The sequence below is a fragment of the Netta rufina genome (assembly GCF_964035555.1).
Source record: "Netta rufina genome assembly, chromosome: 28".
NCBI classification, from domain to species: Eukaryota; Metazoa; Chordata; class Aves; order Anseriformes; family Anatidae; genus Netta; species Netta rufina.
Genome location: NC_140152.1, coordinates 1,981,380 through 1,995,577, shown reverse-complemented (window position 1 = coordinate 1,995,577; position 14,198 = coordinate 1,981,380). Strand labels below are relative to the sequence as shown.

The window sequence follows — 14,198 nt, the reverse complement described above, 5'->3', positions numbered from 1 at the left end:
TGATGTCTGCCGCTGTGGAGGTTTTGTATTCTCCGAGCACGGTGCCTTCCACCTTCCTGTTTGGATTCCGGCTTCTCTTTCACCTCACGTCCTTCCAGTAACCAGCAGGGCAAAGGCTTGCATTCGGGTGTTTCAGTCAGGTTTGGTCTCACACGCCCTCAGCTCGGACACGTCACAGACACACCAAGTCCTGCGGCTCCTTCAGGCTCGGTGAAGTACTTGTGGCAGGGAAGAGGCTGGAGACAGCCACTGCCAAACTGCATGGGCCACTGGGCCACGTGGACGTCCCCACAACAAATCTTGTTTGTTTTTCTTTTAAACCTGTCATCTCAGGCAGTTCCCCACCTGATCTCCCCACCTCCATGGGGTTTAAGGGCAGGCACAACTGCTCTCTGCTGTCAGAGGGCAACGTGACCTCCCCTGGCATTTCTAATGCCCTGCCTCAGGTTTGCTGGACAGAGCAATTCTCTCTCCTCAGCTCCCATCCAGCCTTCCCACCTCCCTCTCCCACGTTTGCAGTCACCACTTTCACACCTCATCAACGTTTGGCTGACTTCATTGAAAAAAAAAAAAAAAAAAAAGTAACAGCTGTTCAGATAGGATTTAAACACAAAATGTGACCGATGTTACTAGCTGGGCTGAATAATGCTGCCAAATGTCCTCTGTTCCGGAAGCTGCTCAAAATACACGATGAGAAGTCAGGGAAAGAAGAATTTGAGCAACTGGAGGTGCCACCCAGCCCCTCCAGCAATAGCCGGGTGCTGCAGTTCCTGCAACACAAACACCCTCCTCTCCCCAGGGCTGCAAAACCGACCCCGTGCCTTTATGCTAAGCCCATTTGGGAAAGGGGCTTTGCTCCGTTTTCAGCCCTCAAATCGTCTCCACGACCAGCAGTCACGCTCGGTACCGCTGGCGAAGCCCCTCACCAAGAACTTCGCAAGACTTCGCCGCCCCCCTCCACCCTGAGAGCTGTGAAAAACGGGGAAAATAAAACAAAACACGGATGCGATCAGCACGAGCCCCGACTACCGGCACGGCCTTACCTCTGTGCGCCCAGCGCCTTGATGACGGTGGAGAGGAGGCGGCCGTCCTTGGCGGTGACCTGCGTGACGTACTGTGGGCGCCCTATGTCGGAGTCCTCCACCGACTTGGAGAGGGCAGCGCTGCCCGGGCAGTCACAGAGGGAGCCGGGGAGGTGGCAGCAGTCGCCCGTCGTCATCGCAGCTCCAGGTCCTTCTGCCCCGGGGACCTGCAGGGACAGCAGCGCCGTGAGCGCCCGGCACCCCAGTGCCTGCTGCAGGCCCCCCACCCCAGCCCCTCGCCATCACGGGCGCCACCAGGCCCCATCAACAAGGGTTTGCTCAGCCTCTGTCCCCTCTGATGTGTCATGTGAGGCCGCCTGGACATTAAATTGAGGCTCCAAGTGTCCTACTTCTGTTGGTTCGCCTCAGCATTGCAAATCCGCCCTTCCCAGTGAAAGCTGTAGGCACGCAGCCTTGAACCTGATGAGGCCTTTCCGACGGAACTGACCGATGTGGGGCAGGCACCAGAAGCCCCACGGGGCCAGGTTGGGTTGGCCACAGCCAGACCCAAAACGTAGGCCCAGGCCCCTTGGAGCCGTCATATTTCGCTGACCGAACAGCTCTGCAGGGCCCTTCTCTCCAGCTGCACCCAGGTGCTTTCTGAGCTCATCGAAGCCACCAAATCCAAAAAATTCTGTTTTTTCATTTTTTATTCCTTTACAGAAACACAGGCGCCTCCACTTCCACGTCCCCGCAGCGAGTGTGCAGGCGTGAGCCACCCAGAAGCGCTGCAGGTCTTCACCCAGGACAGCAGGGCGCACCTTTGCTCCTCTCCCTCTTGAAGCCTCAGGCCAGGCGTGACTTTTACAACAGCCTTTCCGCCAGCCTGTGCAAACAGCGAAGGCACCCAGCCACGCTTCTGGCACCTCAGGGACTTACCCAGCAGAGAGCACGAGGAACAAGCAGCAAATGCAAGAATGAGGGAGGAGGTGCAGAGAAAGAGCCCAAGGTGACAAAACAGGAGCTGGCTCCGATAAGCGCAGAGCCCCACGCACCCAGGAGAGCTTTCTGCCTTCGAGGGAGGGCAGCAGCTTGCTCAGGCTGCCAGGAAGAGCCGCGTTCCTCCCCGGCAGGGTTATCTCAACCCCGAAGACAGATGCGCTTTGCAGCTTCAGAAAAAGAGCTGACATTTCCCACCACCTCCCTTAGCCTGGTCCCTCAGAGGTGGTTGCACAGAAATAAAAAGCTGGGGTTACAATTAGTCACAGGCTGGACGTTAGCCAACAACATCATACTGCTGGAAAAGACCAAAATCCTTGTGTCTGTAAACAGGACCGCCTTACGTAAGGCATGCACAGCAATCCCTGAGCACCAGCACCACGAGGATCGCTGCTGAAGTGTCTCATGCTGGTGGCTGGCTTTCAAGAGAGAAACAAACTCCTAAACAAAGCTCAAATGAAAGCAACGAATAAAGGAAAAAAGGTCTCAAAAACCAACTTACCCGAGAAAAAATATTATAAGAATTAGGCTCGTTTAATTTAGGGAAGATGGGGGGATGTGAGAGGGAATCTTCAGTCTCTGCCTCACAGAGGTGGAAGCACACAAACAAACCTTCGCCATCGCATCTGAGGAAATGCCTTTTTGTCTCAAGATCTCTGTGCACAACAGGAGTCAAACATTCCCACGAAACTGCAGTTTTGTCGGGTTCAGCTAAGCCTAAATCAAACTAAAATAGCTAAAGAAAATAAGGGCTTGTTCCTGGTCGGAGGCTTGGCCAGACTACAGAGGAAGAAAACAAAAAGCCAGTACGAGAACATGATCGTTGGAGCCCTGAAAACACGGATTTGGGTAAGCACCGGTGTTTTTTCACCTCTTGTAAATTAAGCAATTCTTTCACAACCAAAAGCTTCACCTGCCCAAATGGCTCCCTTCAGGGTGAGCACGTTCAAGAGGGGAGGAGGAGCACTTCTCTGGTGTCTCAGCACCCAACGCTTCAGCAGCATCCACCCAAGTCACAGAACATTTTCTGATTTGTAATAGAAAAGCTTCTAATTTATCACAGCTGTTCTGGATAACCATCTTCAAACCCTTCCTCTGCACTGGGACAGGAATAGGCTCGAGCTCATGGGCAGGTCAATCCCCGCTGAAACGACCAGAGATCTTTCCATCAGCTTTGAAATGAACTGAACGGGTCCAGCATGGCCTCAGCTCAGCATCTCTGTCCTTCTGCGCAAGGAGCATGCAGAGTTAATGCCACTTTTCTTATTGCTTTCCTTTTTTTTTTTTTTTTTTAAAAAAAAAAGGCAAAAATAAAAAGCTGCTCCAACTCTAAAGAGCAAAAAGTAAGATGATAAATGCTATTGGAATGACTTAAGTCAGCTGTTTTGCAAGTTAAGGAGTTCTTTCAGTTTTAAAAGCCTCTGACTGAAGCAGACATGAGAAGATATATGCTTTTAATAAAAAGGTTGGTTCCATTTGTTCAGCCAAAATCTTGTTTATTTTTAAGTCCAGAGGAAAAAAGGCCCATTTTGTGTATTGGAATAAAACTGCTCTCACTCCCTGTGTCCTGGGAGTATTTATACTGAGGCTCTTTGTGCTCCGCATCTGACAGCTACAGGCAGCCCCGTGTCCTTGCCCTGGCAGCCCCACTCGGGGTGCGGGGGAATCGCCACCCCGCAGTCTATCAGGAAGCGCATGGTTTTCGATTACAAGTTATTTGGCATTTCCTTGTCGGGGTCCGTCCCAGGGTGGAGCCTGAACTCACCGCTTTAATATGTAACTGACTCATGTCATTCAGCAAACACAAAGGAAAAGCAGCGAGATTTTCATGGATACAGTTAGCGGGGAAGTCACTGAAATCCAAAGATAACATCTGCGGTGTGCTCCATTTCCAATTCCATACCCAGCTGCACATGAACCACGGTGTACAGCCAAGCCAGTCCCTTTCCTGGCTCCCTGAAGGCTTCAGCTCATCACCACGCAGCCTCCTCTCACAACTGTCAACAGCTCACCGAATCCAAACCCAACCTCTGAGCAGAAACCCCAAAAACACAGCCGGGATGAAGTACCAAACAGCTGGTTTGAACCACACACGGCTTTTTCTGGGCAGCTGTGATTTCTGAGCCTACTCCTTGGAGATGTATTTCTTATTCGCATTATTAAAAAAAAAAAAAAAAAAAAAAAAACAATAAAGATCTCCGAGACATTAAGTTTATTACCAATGTCTCCTCTGCTGCTCGCTTAGACAAGAGCAAATAAATCAGAGGTCTCTTCTCAGCAACATTTTGTAGCCTAAGCTGCTAAGCAGATCCAGGATACAAACGGTCGAGCTTTCAGGGCTTATTCAAGCTGAAGAAAAACAAACCCTGTTTGTGGAAAGTTGGCTCAGCAGAGCGATTTGTGCACCAGGGCTCCAAAACTCGAACACGTGCAGCGAGATGAGGCGTCCCTCGAAGAGCATCGAGCACCCTGCTGCACCGCAGGGCCCGTGGTGCTCCTGCAGGATCCTGCCTGCTGCCCAGCTCACGCAAAACATTCCTGTAAAAAATCCTCCTTAGCAGTCTTCCAGCATTGCAGTGAGAATTGCAATCCGGTTTGTATCATCCAGAGGGCAACGGGAGTTTCTCAACTCCCCAAAACGATTGAGCAGCTCAGGGCTGCAGAGGTCAGGCTGCTCTCTGTCCAGAAGTCATGCCCAGCAGGAAAAGCAAAAGACAAGGAGCTAAAGGCTCTGTTCTGCATATTTCCAGCCTGCAGCTTGATAAGACAGCTCTTCAGCTCCTTCTCCCAGACAGGGGAACCACAGCAGGCCAGATAAATGTATGGAACAAAGCCACGCAGCGAAAAGCCAGAATCAAGATCAAAAAGGCAGCAGGAATGACTAAGGAAGAAAGAAAGATGCTAAATAGTGGGCAATTGTTAGGTTCAGGTTGTGGCTCCTCTGGGCTGCTCGTAGCTTGTCTACATGATGAATATCTCAACCGGTGTAAAGCCTTGGAGCAGTTTTGGAGCTCTGATGGGATCCAGAGCAAACTGGAACCAGAAGCAGCTCCACCTTCTTCGGGTGCTGCTCACCAGCTTTTGTAGTGATCTTCCAAGCTGATGGCTTCCCTGGAATGTCTCCACTACGAAGCCCACCTCCTGGCAGCGCTGCCAGCAGCCACGTTTGCTGCTCTCCCTGAGCAGTCCCTTCCCCTGATGACAATACCCAAGATCTGGCACCAGGCTACAGCAACCTCAGGAGATAACCAAGCTGGAGGCAACATAACCCACTCAGAACCACAAGTAATGTTTGGTTTGTTTTTAGCTGGTAATCCATTAGATTCTTTGTGTGCAGATGGCCAAATATCCAACCACTGCTCACGCAAGCTGACATTTCACCCCCAGGAGCACGGCTTCCCAGCTTGCCTTTCCAACCCAGTTTTTATCTCACCTGGGATCGCAGGCACTGCGTTTCCTAATCATACGATCTTACAGATGTTGTTAGTGAACTGAGAGGTTTTCACTTGCTGCAGGGCGTTTTCAAACACCAGCGCTTTCCTTTTCACCACAAAAACTGGATTTCCCAAATCCTGGGGCCCTACGACTGCCTGAACTCAAACTTCTTGTGGGAGTCGGTACAAAGGATTGCTTCCTTCGCCACCTCGAGGCACTGCCACCAAGTCCACACACGGAGGGATGGGATGAGTGGTCTGAAGTCCTCCCAGCTGCTTTTAACCGGTTGCAGAGCTGCTTTAATCTATAGAAGCAAACAAGCAGAAATCCAAATAAAACCAACCATCAGCCCCAAGCTGCTGCAGGGCTTTGTTTTTTATTTTTGCTTGTTTAAACACATTCTCTGCTGAGGGCTGAAGACAGCAGCACTGCTTTGTTCTTTAAAAAACTACAAGTTCTTGTTCAGCACCCGTCTGACTCCCAGGAGTCACCCTGTGGGTCTGCTGAATAATGCTTTAAGGTACCCGAAAAGCCATATCTGCCCACGCCTGATCCATCAGCTGAAGATAGCTGTGAAGCTTCACAAGACGTGCCCTCAGACACAGAGGAGGGAGCTCTGCAATTTCAGCGCTACCCCTGCACAGCCCAGGACTTGGGAAGAAATCTCGGGAACCAGAGGCTCTGAAGGCAAGAGCCCGGCGAGTTGGGGTGCAAGGAGAGCCCTCCCCTAGCGCAAATGCTCACGACCTTTCACGCCATAAAACCCAGCACAGAATCAAACCCGATGCTGCACAACACCTCCTGGAGTCCCAGAGAATTTTGTAACACAGCACACAGGAAAGCATTTCGCTCCCCAGGCAGCTTCTCAATTTCCTGCCTGGCCTGCGACATCTCGCTGAGATGCTGCAAGACCTTCAGCATTAACTTTCTCTTCAGACGATGCCAGTGGAGCAGTGCTGTGAACCAGTCCATCACGGGCCAAACCTGATCCTAGGCTCAAAAAAAATAAACAAAAAAATATCAAGGGACAAAGTCCTGGGAACTTGTGAACCCTCTAATAAAGCTTCCCGCTGGGAACAACCTCCTCCTGCCCCTTTAGGTTGAGATGGAGATGCTGTGCGGGACCTGCTCGTGCAGCTCTCCAGGTTTCACCGTGTCACACCCAGGAGGACGTTGGAAGCTTCTGGGAAGCATCTGGACCCGTGTTTCTGTCACATTTGCATTTTATCTGCCTCTGTAAGGGACTCAACTCAGCTGCCCTGCAACATCTACAATACCTCAGCTCACCAGAAATCAAATAGAAACACAAACCTTCCCTCACCAGGCTCTTGCTGGGTACCAACGACCAAAACTTCCCATCTCTGGGCCAACTCCTGTTCGGATATATTCTAGAAGCTCTCCGCAGCCTTGACCATTTTTACTGTGGTTTGATGGTGAACGTGTTTGTTTTCCAAACACAGATGACAACACAGCCTACCAAAGGATGTGATTCTATTATTTTTTTTCCACAGAGAAAAATGATGTCACGAGCTGGAGGGAAGGGATGCCATCCCGAGGGACCTGGGCATGCTCAAGAGGTGTGCCTCTGAGAACATCATGAGGTTCAGCAAGGCCAAGTGCAAGGTTCTGCATCTGGGGCAATCCCAAGCACAGACACAGGCTGGCAATGTGTGCCTGCAGCCCAGAAAGCCAGCCGTATCCTGGGCTGCATCAAAAGCAGCGTGGCCAGCAGGGTGAGGGAGGGGATTGTCCCCCTCTGCTCTGCTCTTGTGAGACCCCACCGGGAGCCCTGTGTTCAGCTCTGGGGCCCCCAGCACAAGAAGGACAGGGATGTATTAGAACGATACTAGGAGGCCACAGGGATGCTCAGGGGCTGGAGCAGCTCTGCTCTGAGGACATGCTGAGGGAGTTGGGGGTGTTCAGCCTGGAGAAGAGAAGGCTTTGGGGAGAACTTACAGCGGCCTGCCAGTACCTGAAGGGGCTGCAGGAAAGCTGGGGAGGGACTCTTTGTGATAGGATAAGGGGTAATGGCTTTAAACTAAAATAGGGTAGGTTTAGGTTAGATATAAGGAAGAAATTCTTTACTCTGAGGGTGGTGAGGCCCTGGCACAGGCTGCCCAGAGAAGCTGTGGATGCCCCAGGCCTGGAGGTGCTCAAGGCCAGGCTGGATGGGGCTTTGAGCAGCCTGGGCTGGTGGGAGACATCCCTGCCCATGGCAGGGGGTTTGAACTAGAAGCTCTTTAAGGCCCCTTCCAACCCCAACCATTCTGTGATTCTGTGAGCTGATTTCTACTCCCTGCTGGTAAAAAATAAAAAAAATAAAAAAGATTACCTGCACATTAGTACCAGGCCTAGCACACACAGGCAGGTTAGTGACTGGCAATGATGAAACCCAGACAGCGAGTATCCAGTGCTACTCCCTGGGCTCCCCCTTAGGTGGGCCCTCATTTTCACTTAATTTTGTAGGAATGGGTCTCCTGGAACACGGCAGGGCTCCTGTTAGCCCAGAGATTGGGATATACATCGTGTCTTTCACCTTCTGGTTTGTCAACCTAACTATTTCAGCAGATCATTGCCTAATATAGGTTATATTAGGCAATAATGTGTTACTCAGTGCTCAAAAAGCAAAAGACTCAAGCGAAGATGCTGGAAAATAATCAGTGTAAAAATGAGAAGCCGAAAGGATGACTTTTTTTCTCGCTACAGGCTGTACTTTGGAAAGATCAGGCCATGCCTAACAGCTGGAGTGCCAAAACGAACAAAGTTATCTCAGATCTTCTGAGACTTGTTATCTGCCCCGAGACCGTATGAAAGGAAAGTTTACTGCTCCTTAATTACCAACATCTGGAAAAATGAATTGCAACATTCAGAGAAAATTCTTTGCAGAGGATATCTCCAACCAAAACTCAGCCATTTTAATAGCAAGTTCCATAAGGAAACAATCGAAAACAAGCTGGGACATGAGGAACACCTGCTCCTCCTCCGAGTAGTCCGAGGCCATCAGTTTTTAAGAGGTGAGCAGCAGCATGATTCACCACGTAACGCAACCGTACAGCCTCTGTTCCCACCTCCCCCTGCACCTTATTATTCCCTTGCTGTAGGGAAAGCAAGATGCTTTAGAAAGGCTTGCAAGTTTTCTCTAAATCACAAACCAGGATGAAAACCACATGGCTATTACGCCCACTAAGCAATGCTTGCAGAAATTACTTTGCAGAGGGGAAAACAACCCCCAGCTACCTGCCAGCACACCCCTGCTCCTGCCGAGCTAGGTGGCCTCTCATTTCCCTCTGCACCTCAGACTTCTACCAAAATAACAGCAGTAACAATGCATGAATGCTCCTGCTTCCTATCCCGAGAGCTTCAGAGAGCTCCCCGTTAAAGAGAGGCAGCATCTGCAGCAACACCAAAGCTCAGCGGCTCCCCTGTCCTGTGCAGTCACCTCCCAGGCAGTTTCAGTTTTATTCGGAACAAATGCATTTTCCAGCTCTGGGCAATACACCAGAAGGAAAAAAAAACAAACCACACTTTACTGTAGCAGTAACGCATGCACCAGATCAACACGGAAGCGCCCACACAATGTTGGGTCGGTCAATCATTACTCAGAAGGATGCAAAACATTATTTTGGGACCGGGAATCCTGTGCCAGAATTTGCGCTCGCCTCGGCGTCCTCCCCCTTGGTTTACAAAGCACCATTTACGCTGTTTTACAATTAATAATGCTTCGTCTGGAGACAAACTGGAGCTGGAGGAAGCTGCCTGGCAGCACGCAGCGGCCCTGCTCAGGAGGGATCGTGCCAACGGCTCAGGCCAGCACGCAGCCAGCGCTCGAAACCAGGCTGATCTGTGAGCAGGTATCTGATCTGGAATTTAACTTGCCTGTTTATATTTTTCAACCTTGCTATTTCACCAAAATATCACCAAAATTTCACTTGCTCAGTCTCCAAAGAGATTGCTAGCAAAGCCAGCTCCCACCCCTCCACACCTGAAGAGCCCCAGGGCAGGCTCCAGCCATGAGCATCCTCAGTCCCCACGGCCAAGGAGGAGTAGCTGCTCCCTGCTGCCTTCACCAGCGTCTCCCTTTCACCTGCTCCTTACTGCTACATGCTCCCTACTCAATTCTGAAGGGAAACTTCACTGTTGATACCAGTGCTGCAAAATCCCAGTCTCTCTCCCCCCCACTTAAGTCTGCGAGATTTTGCTTAGGTTGCATTTCTTGTGGAGACACAGGCCTTGACCGATCTGTCTGCAGGGAAGTACAAAAAACCGTGGAGGAAATAAAAGTTGAGAACAGTCCAGAGCTTCAGTTTACCTTGCAAACTGCTGACAGCACCTTCCCCTCTCACCCCTCTCAAAGCTTTTGGTTGAAACAGGGCTAAAGACATCAAAGCTTCAAACAGGACCATAGGTGTTAAAGCAAGACTTCAAGACCTTGGCTCGTTTGTTTGTACTTGACACTTTGTCCAAGGCAGCACTGCTCCTTGCTCCTCTGAAAAAACACCCTCTTTTGGGGAGCAGCAGGAAAATGCTTCCTTCAGCCTGTCGCTGACTCCACGACAGGCGGCTAACATCGCAAGAGCCCTTCCAGTGCCTGTCCTTGAGGTTAACCACACTCAATCACCTTCTGTTTGACCAGAAACTGGAAAGTTGAGAAATTGAAGCTGAGAGTTGGAAACCTGGAAGGAAAGACATGGAGATGCCTGTTCTGACTGCAGCTGGGGACAAATCACAGGTCGCTGCTCACCCAGGAGAGGCCCAGGCCAGCACTGAGCACAAGAGGCAGGGCAGGCTCCGGGGCAGTGTGGCTGACCGTGGGTGCTTGCTTACAAGAGGACACGAATGGCTCAGTCCCTCCCCTGAGATGCTTAATCAGTCCTTGCCTTCAGGATTTTGCCATTCTGCATTTTGCCACCAGCGCGCAGAGCTCTTGTAACACACACCAGGTACACGAACGGAGCCGTTCCACCACCGAGGGGCTCTTGGTGGCATTTGTAGTGCTGCTGTGCCAGAGGGGACCCACTCTAATGATGGCAAGCATGGCACAAGCACGACACAGCCCATGGGACCACGTCCTCCCCAGGGGATCGGTGCTGTCACGGCCAGCACAGAGCAGGGAGAGACGGAGCCAGGGCTTGGGCTGGCATAGGGTAACCCATAGGGTAACCCCGCGGGTTGGCACCAAGGAGAGCAGCTTGACACAACCCACACGGGAGCTGCCTGCCCAGCACTCGCATCAATCCTGTGCCACGCTCAGCTCTGCCTGTGACCCCCTTGATTTCTCACCTGGCTCCTCTCTCACCTCATGGGGCCCGCATGGCTCTTCCTTACTAAGCTGGAAGCAGTGAGCGTGTGTCCAGGGGGACAAACGCAGGCACACGGAGATCCCTTCTCGCTCGTGGGGAGAGTCTGAGCTAAAAGCACACGAGCACAAGTCACCTAGAAGCAAATAAAACTGGGGGGTGGAAAAAACACACCAGTTACAAACTCTGCTCCAAGAGGAAAACGAGCAAAGAGTTTATGAAACGGAAACTCTGAAAGCTCCAAATATTCGAAACTGAGTCAAAGTCAAGTAGGGGAAAAACAATCTCATCCTGTAGTTTATAGTGCAGGATGCCTGATTCCTCCCTTCATCTTCTAGGAAGTGGTTCTGCGTTTTTCAGAGTCAGAAGCTAAGATGTTTTAAACAACAGAGAAAAAAGCCCCTAAATTTACACTACACTTTGTATCTTGGCTTGCAGAACTACTCCAGGCAGTCACACAGTGAGGACCTGCAGCAGTCCCTCAGGGCCAACAGGCTCTCAGAGCCCGTATCCAGCCTCTCCTTCCCCAGTTCCCAGATCGTGCTGGAAGCATTTGGGGTTGATTCTGGCCATGCTGTCTGAAGGAATCTCTGCAAATTCCTCCTGGGGAAACATCGTGTCCTCCACTTGCTTGATCCAGGCCAGCATCAATAACCTGGAATGAGAAAGCCCCTCTGCCAGCATCTCTTAAGGCAAGGACTCTGTCAGAAGCTGTTTATGATCAGTACATTCATGACACTGCTCCTCTGCTCGGCCTCCTTGGTGTCCAGCACGGGGTGACCTCAGTCTGCAGCCTCAGTGCAATTCCACAGCAAAATAAAACCAACGAGCACAGCCAAGCACAACAGAAACAAGAAACCATCGGTTCTATTGCTTTTTTTTCTGTTTCCACTTATTTTTTCAATAACGCCAGCGGTGTTGATCAGCGAGCCCCGCAGACAACCCAGATTTCACAGCTGGTACTCAACATCCACGGCACACACGTGAAGCACAGGCTTCCTGTGCCACCTGGCCCACAGTTGCTGGCCTGCAACGCTCCAGCCCACGCCTGCGGGAAGCTGGACCTGGCATCCTCAGTTTGGGTTATTAAATTCACCGCTACGGCGCATGTGACAAAGGGATTTTCCAGTCCCTGCTCCTCTCCCTCCAATCCTGTTCCTGAAGGGCTCCTTACCGTCAGTGCTTCAAGTGCACCTGGAAAAGCAGCGCTTTTCTAGTCCTCCACTCTGCCCTGCAGCTGTCTCCGTAATCCTTTGGAGATACAAAAACTGTATTCAGACACTTAAGCTTTGGAAAGACGAGGCTCACATCCAGCTGTTGGAAGGATTACTCCATGCGTGTGCAAGCCTGACAGCCACGCAGGGTCGCACGTCCCTGTGAGCAGGGTGAAGGGGACCAGCCACGGCCACCGGAGCTGACCCAGCACAGCGGCATCACCAGGACTCTTGGCAAGAGTCTGGAAAGGGTCTGGAAGGTGGAGAAAGTGCCGGAAACCACATCCAAAGGGAAAGGCGCACAGAAATGCTCGGTGGAAGAAGAGAGGAGCAGAATCAGAGCCCTGAAGAAAACAAGGGCTGGCAGCAGGGCCGAGAGGGGGGAACAAACAGCCCCATGAGCACAAGGGAGGGATACGTGAGGGACATGGGGCGGGAGGAGAAGCAGGTCCCCAACTGGGGGATCTCCCTCGCACGTGCTGGAGCAGGACAGCCGGTTCTTGGGGTGAAGCAGCCACAGCTCCAAACGCCACCGTGCCGATGAGTGACCAGAGCTGCTCCTGCTGGCCCCGACACCGCTGCCCACGGTTCCCAACCTGCCTCCTCGCACGGCCTCAGCCCCGCAAGGCTTCCTCCAAGGTGCGGGGCAGCCGGGGCCGTCCTGAGGGGCAGCGTCCAGCCCGGAGCCGTGACGTTTCCACAGGTCGCCCTGCTCAAAGCGGCCTCGGCCAAAGACCCCCGAGGGGCTTTTGGGTTTCTCGAGGGGGTCCCGGCACCGGGCAGAGCCCAGCGGGCAGGAGCAGAAGGCTCGGAGGCCGGGAGGGCCCCTCCAATGTCACGGCCATCTTCCTCCGCCACCGGCCGGCTCGCCCCTGGGACGCGTGCCGTGATCCAGCAGTTTTTGGCCTCCGCCGCCGCCGGTTGAGACGTCAAAAATAAGAAAAATAAGAAAAATAAAAATAATAAATTTTTAAAAAAACGGCGGAGAGGAGACGGCGAAACTTCAAGGGAGGCCAAGCCGGGGCCGCGCAGGCCCCGCGGGGTCGGGATGCGGGAGCGGAGCCGCTCCGGGACGGGCACGGAGCGAGGAGGGAACCGCGGGGGCCGATTTGGAGCCCCCCCCACCCCCCGTTCGCCACCCCGGGGCCGGTCCCCGCCGGCTCCCAGCGGCTGCGGGACCCCCGGGGCCGGGCTCGCCCGGAGCCTCCCCCCCCAACCGCTGCGGGGCTCGGTCCCGGTCCCGGTCCCGGTGCGGTCGCTTCGTGCCCGTGGCCGCCCCCCCCCCCCCCCAGCCCCGTACCTGCGGTCCCGGCGCCCGCGGCCCCTCAGCGCGGCGCGCGCCGCCCCATCGCCGGCTCCTGCGGCCGCCGGGCCCCGCCCACCCGGGCCACGCCCTTCGCGGTAGTAGGCGGGGCCTCCTCCCCGCCCGCCCGCCAATCGCCGCCCCGCCTTGACGCCGGGTCCCCCGCCCGCACCAATGGGCCGCGCCGAGAGGGGGCCGGCGGCGCGACGCGACCACGCTGGCAACAGGAGGCGGCCAATAGGGGAGCGGCTCGGGGGGTCGAGGCCACGCCCCTGCGAGTGGCAACGCCCACTATTCCTAACCACGCCCATGCGGGGCGGGGCCGGGAAATGCCACGCCTATGTGGGGCGGGGCTGTGGGCGGGGCCACGCCCCGCGCTCAGCGCAGGCCCAAGCACCCCCGTGGCCACCCCGAGCCGCCCCTGGCCCCACTCCAGCCCCTGCCCCCTCCTGCTGGCACCGGGCATGGGGGGCACAGAGCAGCCCTCACAGCAGAGCCTCCCCCAGGGTCAAAAACCAAAGGAAAGCTCTTTGAGGCCGGGAAGCAGCCAGGCTGCGTCTCAACCTCGTGCAGCAGTCGATCACCTCAATAAACTCCCTGTCAAGAACAGGATTTGGAAAGCAAACACATTGACACGGCACCCTGGCCCAGAAGGCTTCTCAGATGCAGGATTATTCACACCACTCAACTCATTTATTAGAAGTTTTGTTTAACAATCAAGGAGCCCAGCTCCTCCCGTGGCCACCTGCTCTTAAAGGAGAGATTTTTCAGTATCTCTGCGTTCCCTCTCCCTGCCGCCGCGCTCACCCTACTAAATAGGACCACCAAAAAGAAGTTTCCAGCTCCCACGTGCTGCACTTCGTCCCAAGAGGATGTTATTCAAGTACATACCAAGTGCTCAAAGTGCTTCCTGTGCTGGGACACCCTT

At 53.4% G+C, this 14,198-nt stretch overlaps 1 protein-coding gene across 3 annotated transcripts in view; it reads right to left on the bottom strand.

Annotated features, from left to right (window-relative positions):
* MARCHF2 (membrane associated ring-CH-type finger 2) overlaps positions 1-13,353 on the bottom strand; it is a 34,537-nt gene extending 21,184 nt beyond the window's left edge. Inside the window, exons 1-2 of one of the 3 annotated variants that reach the window (XM_084302809.1) lie at positions 13,268-13,353; positions 1,044-1,249 (exon numbers count right to left, since the gene is read on the bottom strand). In XM_084302809.1, the coding sequence (XP_084158935.1) occupies positions 1,044-1,219 (176 nt within the window). In that variant the 5' untranslated portion in view covers positions 1,220-1,249; positions 13,268-13,353. Of the gene's footprint in view, positions 1-1,043; positions 1,250-2,523; positions 2,645-5,454; positions 5,617-13,267 lie in introns of those variants that run through there. The other 2 variants (XM_084302811.1, XM_084302810.1) reach the window with 2 other exon arrangements.
* Positions 13,354-14,198: the final 845 nt, after the last annotated feature.